At 43.1% G+C, this 15259-nt stretch overlaps 1 protein-coding gene across 2 annotated transcripts in view; it reads right to left on the reverse strand.

Annotated features, from left to right (window-relative positions):
• Window positions 1-15259, reverse strand: part of cntnap5a (contactin associated protein family member 5a) — a 135797-nt gene that overhangs the window by 57439 nt on the left and 63099 nt on the right. For both annotated transcript variants that reach the window (XM_082507948.1, XM_082507949.1), the window contains 3 exons: window positions 5668-5871; window positions 5140-5324; window positions 782-925 (listed from right to left, as the gene is read on the reverse strand). In XM_082507948.1, coding sequence (XP_082364074.1) covers window positions 782-925; window positions 5140-5324; window positions 5668-5871 — 533 coding nt within the window. The remainder of the gene's footprint in view (window positions 1-781; window positions 926-5139; window positions 5325-5667; window positions 5872-15259) is intronic.

Consider the following 15259-nt stretch of genomic DNA (forward strand, 5'->3'; position numbering starts at 1 on the left):
TCGCTTGGCTTCATGTTCATTCACACATATTCACACTAAACTCAAATTTCTCTGTCAAATAGAGAAAATACATAAGGCTGCACTCATTTCTCTTTTATCCGTGGACCTCCTGTGAAAGCACATCCATGGAGGAATGCACCTTTCTCCAGTCTTATTTGTTACCCTACCTTCACCACGGCCGTTTGGCCTTCTGTCCCTCCAGAGGACATGCTCTAAACTTCATCCAGCTTATACAGAAATGTGCAATCAATCCACGATTATTTACATGTTTTCATAAAGTTGTCGGTCCGTCCTGAGATGCTGCTCCATGCTGCTGCCTCACACTCCTGCTAAACCTGACTATAGAATTACTGCACTGCGATATATGATTACCAAATTAGACCTTTACAGTTTCACTCGCTCCACTCGCCCACGGTCTTTTGCCCGCCTACAGATGCACTCTTCCTGCATTTTTCCTATCTTTATAAATATCATTACATCAGCTTCGCTCCCTAATAGAGATCATCTGTGCTGTGAGGCTTTTTCACATTTGTGAGCTTTTAAAAGTGAATCACTGCACAGGTTTGTCTTTATAGACACCAGAAAGAAACAATCAGTCGTTATATTCGTCTATTACAGATGTGTAGGATTGTAAAGGACAGAAGAACTCAAATACTGCTGTCTGTGTTTTCATGGTACCCAGGCTTTTCATCATTTTTTACATATATGAGCTGAGTTCAGCTTAATGCACAACACACTCACTAAGAACACATGCAGCACTGTGGAAAACTACACAACTCACCACGCTGTGTATCTGCGGCTTGCGTCTCTTTGCCAGATCTATGACATTGATCCCGTTGTAGTAGAGGTTTTCCATGCAACCATTGAAGTTCTTCCTCAGAAAGGTGCCGGGCTTACCCGGCAACGGGATCCCTCCAAAGCTCAGCTTTAAAGAAGAAAATACAGAAACCGATTCACCAAGAACAACTCGTGTTTTTAACAAAAATGATGTGAAATTCAATTCATCTTTTATTGTCATTGTGCCAACACAACAACAACCAAAGTATATGCAAAATACCAAACACAAAACATAAATAGAAGTGTGTGTGTGTGTGTGTGTGTGTGTGTGTGTGTGTGTGTGTGTGTGTGTTTGTTTATGTGTGTGTGTGTGTGTGTGTGTGTGTGTGTGTGTGTGTGTGTGTGTGTGTGTGTGTTTGTTTATGTGTGTGTGTGTGTGTGTGTGTGTTTGTTTATGTGTGTGTGTGTGTGTGTGTTTGTTTATGTGTGTGTGTGTGTGTGTGTGTGTGTGTTTGTTTATGTGTGTGTGTGTGTGTTCCTGTCTAGCTATCTTTGTGAGCACCGAAATCTGCATTCTACTATACTTGAGAACCAACAGTCACTTGTGAGGACACACCCACGGTCCTCACAAGTTTGAAGCATTTTTGAGGCTCAAAATGTGGTTTTAGTGTCAGGGTTACAGTTAGGTTATGGTCAGGGTCAGGCCTTCATTTTTAATGGTTAGGGTGAGGGGCTAGACCAGGGGTCGGCAACCTGCGGCTCTTTAGTCCTTATACTGCGGCTCCGTGTGGTTTGGGAAAATAAATTAGAAGTATTTAGCTGAAGTGTATTTTATTTATGTTTGTTATTTTTTACCTTGTAGTTCTACATTGGAAGATTATTGTGATATTGAAATATAAAAATTAAATTATATTCTATAATTTTTTCATCGCTCAAAATAAGCGTCACACTCGCAGAAGCCGGTGTACCCGCCGAAACGGCGTGCATTTATCGAGACTTTCAACCCCAGGTAGGCCAGTTATGGATGTTCAGATCCACATTATGTCAGCAGCTCCACCGTGAACTGTGTTAAAACAAACACGCTCACGCCTCACAGACGACAGCTTACAGTCCTGTAGAGATAAAGTGACTTCGTACAGCCCCGACCTGCAGACGCTGTGCGCAGAGGTTCAGGAGCAGAAGTCCCGTTGTAAACATATCACGGCAGACCCGACGATGTTTGCATGAACACGCTTTTCAGCTTCTCTTTATTGACCACTTTTCAGGTGCGTCCGCCTCCCCTGCAGCGGCGCTGCAGACCACGCCCCGCCACACACATTAACCAGGTAAAATACATATTTAGGCAGAATTTTGCAAATATCTATTTTTCCTCTTTCAGCAGCATCGAGCTTTTTTCCAATTATTTTTTAAAAGTCAAGTCAAGGCTCCAAAAGCCCAAAGGCGATATGAGGATGACTCACAACAGTTTTTGTTTTGTTTGTTTCATTTTAGTTCAGCTTTGCTTTTGTTATATTTCTTTAAGAGATCTAAATGTGTTAATTACATAAATAAAATGTAATTTTCTCTGTAGCACTTCATGGATTTCATAAGCAACACACCTTAGTTGTTCACACAAAGCATAAAGGTAAAAACAATATATACAGTGTTATCTTCATTTTAGATGTCAAAAAGTATTTGCGGCTCCCAGAGTTTTCTTTTGCGTGGAAACTGGCTCCAAATGGCTCTTTGGGTGTAAAAGGTTGTGACCCCTGAACTAGGGAAACCATTATGTCAATGAAGGTCCTCACTAAGATAGCTGAACGGGCTTGTGTGTGTGTGTGTGCACAGGTTGGGTAATGAATGCGTTTGTGAAAAGAGGAGATATCAGCGTTCATTTATTTATTAAATCTATGGCAGATGCTGACGGAGTAACACTCAATTCAATTCAATTCAATTTTATTTATATAGCACAATCACAACAAAAGTCGCCTCAAGGCGCTTCATAGATACAGAGAGAAACCCAACAATCACATGACCCCCTATGAGCAAGCACTCACAGCCTCCAAAGCTACATCACACCTGTTACATGCTGTATATGACTCCCCTGTGGTCTTATTGCCGCAGCAGTTGAGGGAAGACTTTTTCCTTTGTTAATGTAACAGGAGCAAAGCACATGTTACATTTTTTCATTTATTTATTTTTAATGGAAGAACGTCCCAATCCATGCCCCAGGAAATAATGAGGAACTCCATATCCAAGCACTATGAGCTGGCATCAGGGCCTGACCTCTAATGACCTCACTAATGACCTCACTAATGATGTCACTAATGACCTCACTAATGACCTCACTCTTGTGAATGAAGCCAGACTTAAAAGCTTTCTCTAACAGAGCAGCAGCAGATGAAAGCCTGTTCTAGCCTGACATTCTTGTCAATAACATGTTTACGTAATGTCCCCATAGTTATTACACATGCTGTATTTTAATCTTCATTTAAAAGAAAAACAGTTTTTAGATCTATTTTTTTCACAGCTTCTTATCAATGCTAACGACTTCACTAATCAACCATATGTTGGTTGCAAACAATTTTTAAATTAAATACTGAATTTAACTATAAACAGGACAGCTACAGTGTTAATATTGATATCAATATTAATTACTAACTGGCTCATACAGCTGATAATAACAGTAACAAATGTAGCTCATACAGTATATGAACTTTGTTCCTCAAAGCAACAGAAGCAGACAAAAGCCGCTGGTTTAGCCTCCTATACTCGATCAACTACATTTCCCAGAGTTGCACATGAACATGTTTGGGTTCGTGTGAATTTGCCTCACTGCATATTCCTCTATAGCATTTATCTCTTCATGCCAACCCTGATCTGTCTATGTCTGACCCTGAGCGTCCCAAGCCAGTACTGTCCGAGCCACAGGGCCCCGCTCAGCCTGCTGTGTTCAGTCCTGCTCTGTCTGAGCCAAAGCCTGAGCCAGTAACTCCTCGCTGTGGCGGTCGGCCACCTGTGCAGCTGCTGCGGTGTCCCATCACTGTCACCGCTGGCTTCCAGAGAGTCTCCTCCATGCATGCCGTTGCCGACATTCTGCCCTGGACAAAAGGTGGGACTCCAGCTCGGTTGCTTGCCTCAGACGCTGATCAACCTGTCTAAGTGGCTCCATTATCTTCACTGTGGCTGTTGTCCTGTCCAGTCACCTGGACATATCAGCCTGGCATGGACTTGGATGCCAGACTCCATCCAAGCCACCTCCGCCCTTGTCACCAGAGGGTCTCCGTCGCAGTGGCAGCCTCTGTCCATGTCTCCAGAAGAGTCCCGTCTCCTCCCATGTCGCCTCCGGCTCCCGGCCAAGCCACCAGAGGAGTCCGACCTCTTCAGTCATCGGTAATCTCTGGCCAAGTCTCCAGATAGGCCACGTCTTTTCCATCAAGAGTTGATCTCTGCTGCTGGCCTCCCAGTCATCCTCCAGAATTCCTCTGTGTCAGCCTCCTGCTAGTTTGTCCTCCTGGCCAAGGCCCTGGACTGTTTTCTGTTTTGTTTAGACTCCACTGCATGTATGGTTTTTGGTTTTGTTCCAGATGTACTGAGGATGAACATTCTGTTCATGAATGGCTTGAATGGGTTTACAATAAATAAAGTTAGAATCACTTAAGTCCGCCAGTCCCAGTACTGGGACACGGATGTATCTCTTATTAATACACAAACCAAGCAGAGTCTGCACAGCTCTCCGTATGCTACAATAATAAGACCCCCTAGTACTGCTGTGATTAAATTGTGATTTGTGAAGCATCAAATCTGGTAGAGCTAAACCTTTTCTTAAACACACTAATAGCATCGATATTTTCTCGGTCATAAGGCTGTTGCTCACACTTTAATCTTAATAAGACTGAAGGACAGTTTCTGGGGCCATTTGTCTCGTGTCCAGAGAGGCCAAGGTTGTATAGTTCGGCTGCAGAGTTGTGAAGCGTTTACCGACTGAATCTAGGTATGTTTTTTTTTTTTTTTGCTAAAATGTATCCAAGGTCTTTGGGGGTTAAAGCAAAATGTCCCTGTTTGCACAGCATACAATGGAGAGTCACACAATGTTAAATGCTGTGTAAAGGTCTGCAGAGGCTGCCAGCGTTCTTGGCAGGCAGCTGTTCTTTTGAGGAATCAAAAATGACCCGTCTGCTATTTCTGTTTCTCTCTGTTTTTCAAATGATTATTTCAAATAAAGCCTCTTTCAGGACATACTCAGGTGAGAGTCTGTTTAGCACCATGAGCACAGTTCATCAGTGCTTTAATAATGACAGGGTTGTCTCATCCTCAGCAGCTAAATCCATTAACTGCTGTCTAACCTCCACTGTCTGTAATCCAGTCAGCACATGGACTCACCTCGTAGTCCACCTCCAGTGAGTGTCCTTCCCCTTTGGTTTGGAAGCGCTGTGTGTAGGAGTCCACTGTGAGGTTAACCTGCTTGTTGAAGCGCTCTATATGAACCGAGTGCCAGTGCTGGTCATCCAGCAGACTGCCCACAGTGACAGGAACACGATGGCTGCTGAACCTCGCTCTGCTATCATCTTTACAAACAGAAGACCAAGAAGACAGTGAGCAGACACATCTCCAGTAATGACGCTGTATTTGTGTATGTACAGGTGGAAGTAGGCACTGCTTCTCAAACTTCTCTCAACAAAGCCAAGCTGGTCTGTACCTTTCAGTATCGTTTGTGAGGAACAGCACTACTCTTCACATTCAGTGAGCTTATTATACATTCAGGTTGAGCCAATGATAACTTAATCGTAAAGACATCCTCCAAAATATATCTCCTCTAAAGGCCCCATATCCCCTCAAACACACTCACGCTCTTCATCTCTAGCAATGACACGTCAATGACCACAGGAACACTGGAAAAACAGAGCTCACCTAAGTTGAGGTAGAGGTCCAGTCTTCCTCTGTGAAGTTCTAGGGTGATGTAATCTCCTCTCTGCCCCTCTCCATGCAGCAATACGCCCTCGGCCTGATGGCTTTTGAAGCGCAGAGAGATCACGTCCTTGACCGTCGACATGGACTTCTGGTTGAACCGATACAGCAATGAGCTTCTGCCATCAAAGTCTGCCACGTATGACTCTACAAGAAAAGGATCAACTCTAGAGTCAGTATTACGTCAGTGACTGTAAGTAAAGGACAATTAAAGTGTGTCTAATATCTATTTGGTTGTCTTAGCTCATGTGCATCTTACAAATCACAGTGCAGATACTGTCATATTTTCAGCATGAACTGGACAGACTCAGACAACTTGGTGGTTTAAACGTTTTACGTAAAGATAATCAAACGACAGGAATACATTTTCCCAACTGGTACCGAGCAGGGAGGTCATCGGAGGATGTAAACAATGGCAGAAGAGGTATTTTTAATGTCATTTTGACATCTTGCTTGTTAGTTTCCAGAACAGCGGCTTTGAACGAGCAGCAGACAGTTAGGCAGCTATCCAGAAAAAGAGAGAGTGGTTCAGTGGAGTGTGGGCAGAAGACTGGAAGACACTGGCTTTATTTGAGAAATGTGCAAGTTTGAGTGATTATCATGGATACAGGTAATCTATTGCTCTGTCCATTTTAAAAGGTGCATCAACGTAATGTCCCATTGATGGAAGCCAAACGTTCTGGAACATACTGGGCAGACAGGGTTCTCCTCCTGTCTGCAGGGTGGCAATTTTGTTCAGCAGTTCGAAGAAGAACTGCGATAGCCTGCTTCCATGCACATGTTGGCAAAGATAGTGTTAAACCGATGGGACAGTCACTGCCTTGTAGAATGGGGAACAATGGAAGCTTTAAGAGGCTTAAGAGGCTTCAGAAGAGCAGTGACCAGTTGCAGAGGAGGTAAATGTATTATGCAGATATTCTAACCAGGCCAAATGAGAGCTCCAGGACCATGGATCTGATAACATCAAACACCATAATGCTGTTTCTAGTTTTCACCATTTCTCCATTAGATTAAGGATCAAACTAAGTTTAGCTTGCAAAGATTTTTGAGACCTGAGAGACAAAGAGGGGACCTCCATTAAATGCCACAAGGAATGCCATAAAGCTGGAACACATGATTAACCAGTTTGCTGTTTCAATGACAGTAGGTCTCTTAGAAATCTGTATATGATGGCTAGTATGACTTTGTTACTTCCGATCGAGGCCGGCCACAAAAAAATCGGAGGTTCTGTAAGTGCCAATACGGCAATAGGGAACAGGAAGAGGAACAGCTGCAACAAAAAACCCAAGTTTGACGCTTCTCTGCTTAGCAGTTATAGACCAATTTCAAAACTCCCATTCATTGCTAAGATTTTAGAAAAGGTTGTGGCTACGCAGCTTATAACTGTTCTGGATACACTCTGCATAAATTCATCCGCGGAGCCCACTCTACTGAAACTGCACTTCTTAGAGTATTCAGTGATGTCTTGATGTGATGAGGAGAATGCTCCGTTTTGCTGAGTTGGACCTGACCTCTGCCTTTGATACTGTTGATCATCATATTTTGCTAGATGGGCTGAGACACTGGGTGGGTTCCTTTGAGCCCCAAGATGTTTCCAAACTACAGATTTTGCATAGGTGCATAGACTCCATTAGAGGTTGGATGACTGATAACTTTTTTCTACATAATGAGGAGAAAACCAAAGTCCGTTTGTGCTCCTACCAGGAATCTTGGAGTTCTTTTCAGAGCTCTTTTACATCCATACCTCCCTAGCAGGTCCCTGAGGTCATGTGATCAGGGCTCGCTGGTTGTCCATCATACGAGGCTGCTACCGACAGGTGACAGAGCTTTTGTAACTGTGGCCCCAAGACTGGAGCTCTCGCCCTTTGAGCTTGAGATCTGTGCACTCAGTGGTCTCTTTTTAAAAAACAGCTAAAAACTCATCTTTTTAAACTTGGCTTTGGTTAATTTTTGTTTTCATGTTTTATTTTCTGTGAAGCACTTTGTGATTGTTATCAAAGGTGCTAAACAAATGAAATTTTATTACTCTTACTTACTAACTGACCTACTAGTTCCAGTTTTACTCCTGGCACATTTAGTACTGTCCAGGCTAAGATATATTCTATGGCACTGAAAGAGTGAGGAAGGATCTTGGTTCAGGAAAGCTGAAATCTGTGGAGAACTGTCAGACGAGAGCTTCAGGTTAATATTTTGGAAACCTGCACAGTACGTGATTATGAAGGTAAACCAACTAAATAGCAACTGGTACCTAGCCTCTCTTGGGTTCAGGCATTTGGCATTCTGCAAATAAAACATGTTTTTTAGTATGTGTCCACACAATAAAAAGGCAACTCGGCCCCACCAGCTCGTTCAGCTGAATTCATTCAGCACCAGATAACAAAAATAGTAAGGTAAAAGCCTCGAATAATAGAGAGAAAATCCCAATTATCAGAGGACCCTCTATGAGCAAGTATTTGGCATCAGCAGAAATGAAACACTCCCTGTGATCGGTCGGGGTTGGGAGAAATGACAAAAGACACACTGTGCAAAAAAGCCAGAGAATAATAATAACTAATGATTAAAATGCTTTATAAACACATAAAAAGTTAAAAGAGGTAAATGTTTTTTGGAGTGCATCGAAGGAAAGGTTCAGGGTCACTTGATCCAGCCATTACCAAAACTTTTATCCAAAAGAAACTATTTAAACTGAACTTTAAAAGTTGACAGGATGTCTGTCTCCCCAATCCAAACTGGGAGCTGGTTTCACATAAAAAGGGGCTGAAGTCTCTGCCTTCCTTTCCACTTAATACTAAATATTACAAGTAAGCCTGCAATCTGAAAGGAAACTGCTCTATCGGGGGTGATACGGTACTATGAGGTCTTTAAGATATGATAGGACCTGATTAATCAAGACCTTGTATGTGAGTACTTTATATAGGATTTTACATTTCATTGTAGATTTAACACGGAACCACTAAAGAGAAACTAATATGAGAGCAATATAATATAGTCTCTGTCCCCGTCAGTCCCTTTATTGCAGTATTGTGAAGTCTTTACATGGAGCTGTTAGAACGAGCTGATAATGATTATATATAATTGTCCAAATCTAGAAGTAATGAACTTTAATTAACTGTTTTTTGCAGCACTCTAAGACAGGATGTTTGTAATTTTAGAGATATTGTGTACATACAAGAAAGCATCCCTGCATATTTGCTATGTAGGGACATAGCGTGGTCAAAAATTACTCCAATAACCTCAGTTTTTATTTTAGAAGCTGGAAATCAGAGGTCATACAGATCATACTTTAATGCAGGGATGGGGAACTCTAGACTGCAGGTTTTAGATCTCACCCTGGGTCAGCACACCTGAATCAAATGATAAGTTCATGACCAGGCCTCTGGAGAACTTAAGACACATGTTGAGGAGGTCATTCAGCTGTTTAAATCAGCTGTGTTTGATCAAGGACACATCGGAAACGTTCAGGACACCAGCCCTTGAGTTCTTCCACCCCTGCTTTTAGTTATTCCTGCAATTTAACTAATTTGTGTTTGTCCTCATAGATAGACAAAACTGTGCATCATGGCTATCGTGTAGGTATTATTTGCATAGTAATGGAAGTGTATGATATATCTAATAATACTCCCTAAGGGAAGAATAATATAATGTAAATAGAACTGGCCCCAATGTAGGATCCTGTGGAACTCCATAATTAATGTGTGAAGGTTTTCCATTTACTTGGGTAAACTGGAGTCTAATAGATAGATATGATTTAAACCTTTACCACTGGGACCACTGTTACCTTCACCCTCTACATCTTCTCGAGCTGTTCTCTGGAGCCTTGGTACTGCACGAGCTTCTCATGTTCCTTCTTCCTGATGTTGCTGTCAATTGGAACCGCTACATCTATCACTACAGCCATCTTCCTCTTCTTGTCCACCACTACTATGTCTGATTGGTTAGCCATCACCATTTTGCCCGTATGTATGTTGAAGTCCCACAGGATCTTAGCTCAGCCATTTGCCACCACCCTAGTGGGCGTCTCCTGAACATCGTGGATTGTCGTTGTCTCATGCTGACACTCACCAGTCCCCGGCCTCCTTCCTTCCACTTAGCGTACAGCCAAGTGCTGGACTTGGGGTGAAACTAGGGCTGGGCGATATGGCCTAAAATCCATATTACGGTATAATTTGAAGCATGTGCGGTAACGATATATATCGCGATATATTCTTTTCTTCTGTATAACGTATTTTACACACTACAAGGCACACTTAAAATGCTTTAATTTTCTCAAAAGCGACAGTGTGCCTTATGTATGAATTCTGGTTGTGCTTACTGACCTCGAACCGATTTTATGTGCTACATGGCGCGTAGAAATCTGTCCAAAAATGTTTTAGTCCGACTTTGGTAAGCTACGAAGACGCACCGCCTGATGGATTGTCGGAGCATTACAGCTGCCGTAGTCAGGAACCTCGCAGAGTAATCTGGGTCCTAAACTCTGTCCACTTCAGGTCCCAAAGTCAAACAAACACTGCGGCATCACTGAGAGTTGAAAAACTGTCTAAATTCTTTCACCTTTAATAAAATGATCAGCGTTGCTGCTTTACCAGGTGGAACAATTAAGTTTAACATCCAGGCATCCATGAAAACAGAATTTATTCAATTCAACGGAGTTGGAAGTTAGCAGGAAGTTAGCTCGCTAGCTTCCACCTAAACATGATGTAGCATGTTCTGACTGAGAGATTTCTGAAAAAATTAAAACGTACAACTCTGCTATCACTTCCAACATAAATGAAGACAGAAAACTAAACAGCAGTGACGTTTGTAGGGTTACTGAAGCTGGACTAGCTTGTATATAATGATGTCCTGTCCTACGTGATTGCTAGCAAAACAGCTACGTTAGCATAACATTAGCACAGTGAAGCTGGAGGATGAACGCCAATTTTTTTCCACTCGATAAAAGTTAACGTGAAGGTTCCTGATTGTTAGAGACAAATGCAATCGCATAGCAGGATGCTGTAAACGGACCAAACTTCAGTCAGGAGAACAACTGAGATAATCCATCCACAGTATGAGGTTAGTCATTAATGCACTGCAACAACACGGGAATAGAGCCGCTGTGATAGAATACTGCATTAATGTATCAATGGTAGCGAAGTGGAGGAAGCGCAGTTTTTGGCTTTCCCCATCTTCCAAAAGTGCTTCGTCTCTTTGCTATTACTGTCACCCGGCATAATTTGCAGATGATATTGTTTGCAGCCGCTGCAATGCTTTCGACCAAAACAGGCTCTGCTTGATGACACCATCAACATGCGCTATCGCGGTAGAGTGGTATAGTCAAAATCTCTACCGTTGGCCAAATTTATATAGTTTCTACCGTATACCGTTCATACCACCCACCCCTAGGTGAAACCCTCCATGCATGGTCAGGAGCTTTCTTGTCTTGATGTCAGTGGCTTCTATCTCCTCCTTCAGCCAGCTTATTATCCCAGCAGGGTACCTGATCACGGGCAGGGCGTAGGTGTTGATAGCCCGGATCTTGTTCTTACCGTTCAGCTGACTCCTCAGGACACAGCCTGACCCTCTGCAGGTACTTGGTGGTTGCAGCTGTCCTAGCAGCCTCTTTGTAGTTTCCTTGTACCTTTGGGATCACCAGGTACTTGGATCTGATTACCATGATGTCTGCAATGCTGCCTTCTGGTAGTTCGGTCCCCTCAGTTCCGACTACTTTCCCTCTCGTTGTTATCATGCGGCTTCTCCAGCCTGAATGACATCCCAGTGTCCTTGTTGTATATTCTGGTGGTGTGGATCAGTGAATCGATGTTTCATACAGTCTTGGCATACAGCTTGATGTCATCCATGTAGAGGAGGTGGTTGACAATATATAGCGTCTCAATTAAAAGTTTAAGACCACTTGGCAAAAAAATCACGTTTTACATGGTTGGATCTTAACAAGCTTCTAAGAAGAGCTTCAAATGCAACAAGAAGAAATGGGAGTGAGACAAAATATTTTTTTGAGCAATTTATTGAAAACAACGTTTAAACTGAAGCAGGCTGTTCCAAAGTTTCAGACCACACCTCCAAAAAATCCCGGAAACCCCCCCAACACAGAAATCAGAGTTCCAAACATGAACTCAGTAATGAGGAGCTCCACCGTTATTGTTGATTACTTCAAAGATTTGTTGCGGCATACTTGATGCAAGAGTTTCCAATAGGTGATGGGAACATTTCAAGTGTTGAAGATGGCTGCGCGAAGGGCTTCTACTGTCTGGAACTGTTGTCTATTTTTGTAAACTTCCCTTGCCATCCATCCCCAAAGGCTCTCAGTTGGATTTAGATCAGGGGAACACGCAGGATGGTGCAAAAGAGTGATGTTATTCTCCTGGAAGAAGTCCCTTGTCCAGTGGGCATTGGGTACTGTAGCGTTGTCCTGTTGAAAAACCCAGTGGTTACCACACAGACGAGGGCCCTCAGTCATGAGCAAGGCTCTCTGCAACATCTGGACATAGCCCGCAGCTGTTTGACGCCCCTGCACCTCCTGCTAGATTGTTCCACTGAATTAAAAAGCACCCCAGACCATTATGGTGCCCCCTCCACTGTGGTGGGATCTGCTTGTCATTCCAGTGATGTTGGAAACCATCAGGACCATCAAGGTTACATTTATTCTCATCAAAGAATAAAACTTTCTTCTGCCTTTCAATTTCTCATGTTTGGTGCTCTCCTGCAAAGTTCAAACGGTCAGATCTGTGGCGTTCAAGGAGACGCGGCCTTTGAAGACGTTTTTTGTTTTTGAAGCCCTTCAGTCTCAGATGCCTCCTGATGGTTATGGGGCTGCAGTTGGCACCAGTAATGGCCTTAATTTTGGGTCAAGGTTGTCCAGTCCAAGGGCTCTTCTCTGAGCCCTTGGTGAAGTAAATGGATTGATTCTTATATAGTGCTTTTCTACTCTCCCGGAGTACTCAAAGCGCTGTATACAACATGCCTCATTCACCCAATCACACTCATACAAGCACTTCTAAACTGAAGTGCAACTAAACAACATTCACACACATTCACACTCTGATGGACGCATCGGAGGGCAATTTGGGATTAGTTATCCTTGGTCTTGCCCAAGGATATTTGGCATGCAGACTGGGGGAGTCAGGAATCAAACCACCAACCTGTAGCTGATCTGCTCTACCACCTGAGCCACAGCCACCACCAGGTAACAGTGGTCCCAGTGGTAATCAGAGCACCAAGTGCAGTGACTCCCAAGCGAGGCGAGTGGCTCCAGCAGACCCCAGGAACAACATCGGAGATCTCTGTCCAGAAGAGCGAAGTCCTAGGACCAGCTAAGATACTGTGCAGGACCCTCAAGCTCCCAGGCCTCTGGTAGAGGACCTAGATCCTTCAACTTGGTGAAAAGATTTGCGGGGATTATTGTGTTGAATGCAGAACTGTAGCCCACAAACAGGACATAGGGTCCAAATGGCACAGGGTTGTGTGTAGCAGCTGTGGTATGGCATCGCCAGTGGAGCAGTTGGTCTCGTGGATGTGGAACGTACAAATGAAGGGATTCCTGCAGTGGCGTCACCACCTCGACACGAAGCTAATGCTATGGTAGTGCGGAGGAAGATTATGCTTTAACCACGATACTGGAAGAAATACGGGACTTCCGGAGAGAGTTCCAAGATTTCAAGTCTGACCTGGTCAGAGTCAACAATAAGATAACCGAAGCAGAGACCCGTATCGCGAAAGTGGAAGACCGAGTGCAATGCCCCAGCCATCCTGTGGAAACGTAAGGACTATGCTGAAGCTAAAAAAGGCTTTGAAACAACAGAACATAAGATTTCAGACTCCCTATCCTGCTAAATTGAGGGTTTTCTATCGGGATGGAACTGTGCTCTATTCGGCGGAGGAGGAGGCGACTGCGGATATGCGAACCAGGGGATTCGTGAGCATCTTCAGATTTTTAGGAGGTGCTCCCCCTCCATTACAGGAGACCAATGAGGATATACTACTCTGTCAAAGTGGGTGAGACAATAGATACCTTCCCCTTACTAGATGGATAGTTAAGACTATCAGAGAGACGATGGAGAAATGCACCTTAAAGGTGAAATCAGGGGCCCTTATCCTTTAGCAAGGAGAGGCTTCCCCCTGCTGGTGGGACTTACACAACATATGTGCCAGGGTCTGATAGGAATGACCCCAACCTTGGAATCACGTTTTTCTTTTTCTGTTTGGTTTTGAGCAGTTATTATTTTTCATTGTTCGGGTTCTCAGAGGGAGTTGACCAGTCAATAAGTTATTCAAGTTCTGATGCTTCATTTTATGAAAAGTGAGTGCCAAAGGGATGAAGGTTATTTCTTTTAATGTAAATGGGCTTACAAATCCTATTAAGCGAAGCAGATTTCTAACTAAAATGAAGAAAGATTGAGCATAAATCGTATATTTCCAAGAAACCCACTTGACTAATAATAAACATGGAAAACTCAAGAGAATGGGCTTTACAAACATGTTCTCCTCATCATACAAATCTGGCCGCAGGCGAGGTGTGGTGATCTTAATCTCTAGGGATCTAAACTTTGAAAAGTTGTCTGAAATTAAGGATAAGGAGGGGAGGTTTATACTGGTTCGGGGAACGGTTGATGGTAATCTGGTTACATTAATGAATGTTTATGCACCACAAGGAAGTGACCTGAGTTTCTTTAAAAAAATTATTAATATAATGGTGACAGAAACCCAAGGCCCCTTGATTTGTGGCGGCGATCTGAATATTTGCCTGTGGCCGGATTTAGATAGCTCTAATAGAAGAATGCTGGAATCAAGTACTTTGTATAAAAGAGTCTCTGCACTTTATGAAGAGGTAGATTTAATTGACGTATGGAGAAATCGTTTCCCTACAAGGAGAGATTATTCTCATTACTCAGCTCCACATTCCCTTTATACAAGGATAGATTATTTCATGACGTTTGGAAAAGATAGGGATGAAATCCAATCATGTGAGATGGGTACAATAGACATACAGGGAGTGCAGAATTATTAGGCAAATGAGTATTTTGTCCACATCATCCTCTTCATGCATGTTGTCTTACTCCAAGCTGTATAGGCTCGAAAGTCTACTACCAATTAAGCATATTAGGTGATGTGCATCTCTGTAATGAGAAGGGGTGTGGTCTAATGACATCAACACCCTATATCAGGTGTGCATAATTATTAGGCAACGTCCTTTCCTTTGGCAAAATGGGTCAAAAGAAGGACTTGACAGGCTCAGAAAAGTCAAAAATAGTGAGATATCTTGCAGAGGGATGCAGCAGTCTCAAAATTGCAAAGCTTCTGAAGCGTGATCATCGAACAATCAAGCGTTTCATTCAAAATAGTCAACAGGGTCGCAAGAAGCGTGTGGAAAAACCAAGGCGCAAAATAACTGCCCATGAACTGAGAAAAGTCAAGCGTGCAGCTGCCAAGATGCCACTTGCCACCAGTTTGGCCATATTTCAGAGCTGCAACATCACTGGAGTGCCCAAAAGCACAAGGTGTGCAATACTCAGAGACATGGCCAAGGTAAGAAAGGCTGAAA

The sequence above is a fragment of the Aulonocara stuartgranti genome, assembly GCF_965226115.1.
Source record: "Aulonocara stuartgranti genome assembly, chromosome: 16".
In the NCBI taxonomy this organism is placed as follows: domain Eukaryota; kingdom Metazoa; phylum Chordata; class Actinopteri; order Cichliformes; family Cichlidae; genus Aulonocara; species Aulonocara stuartgranti.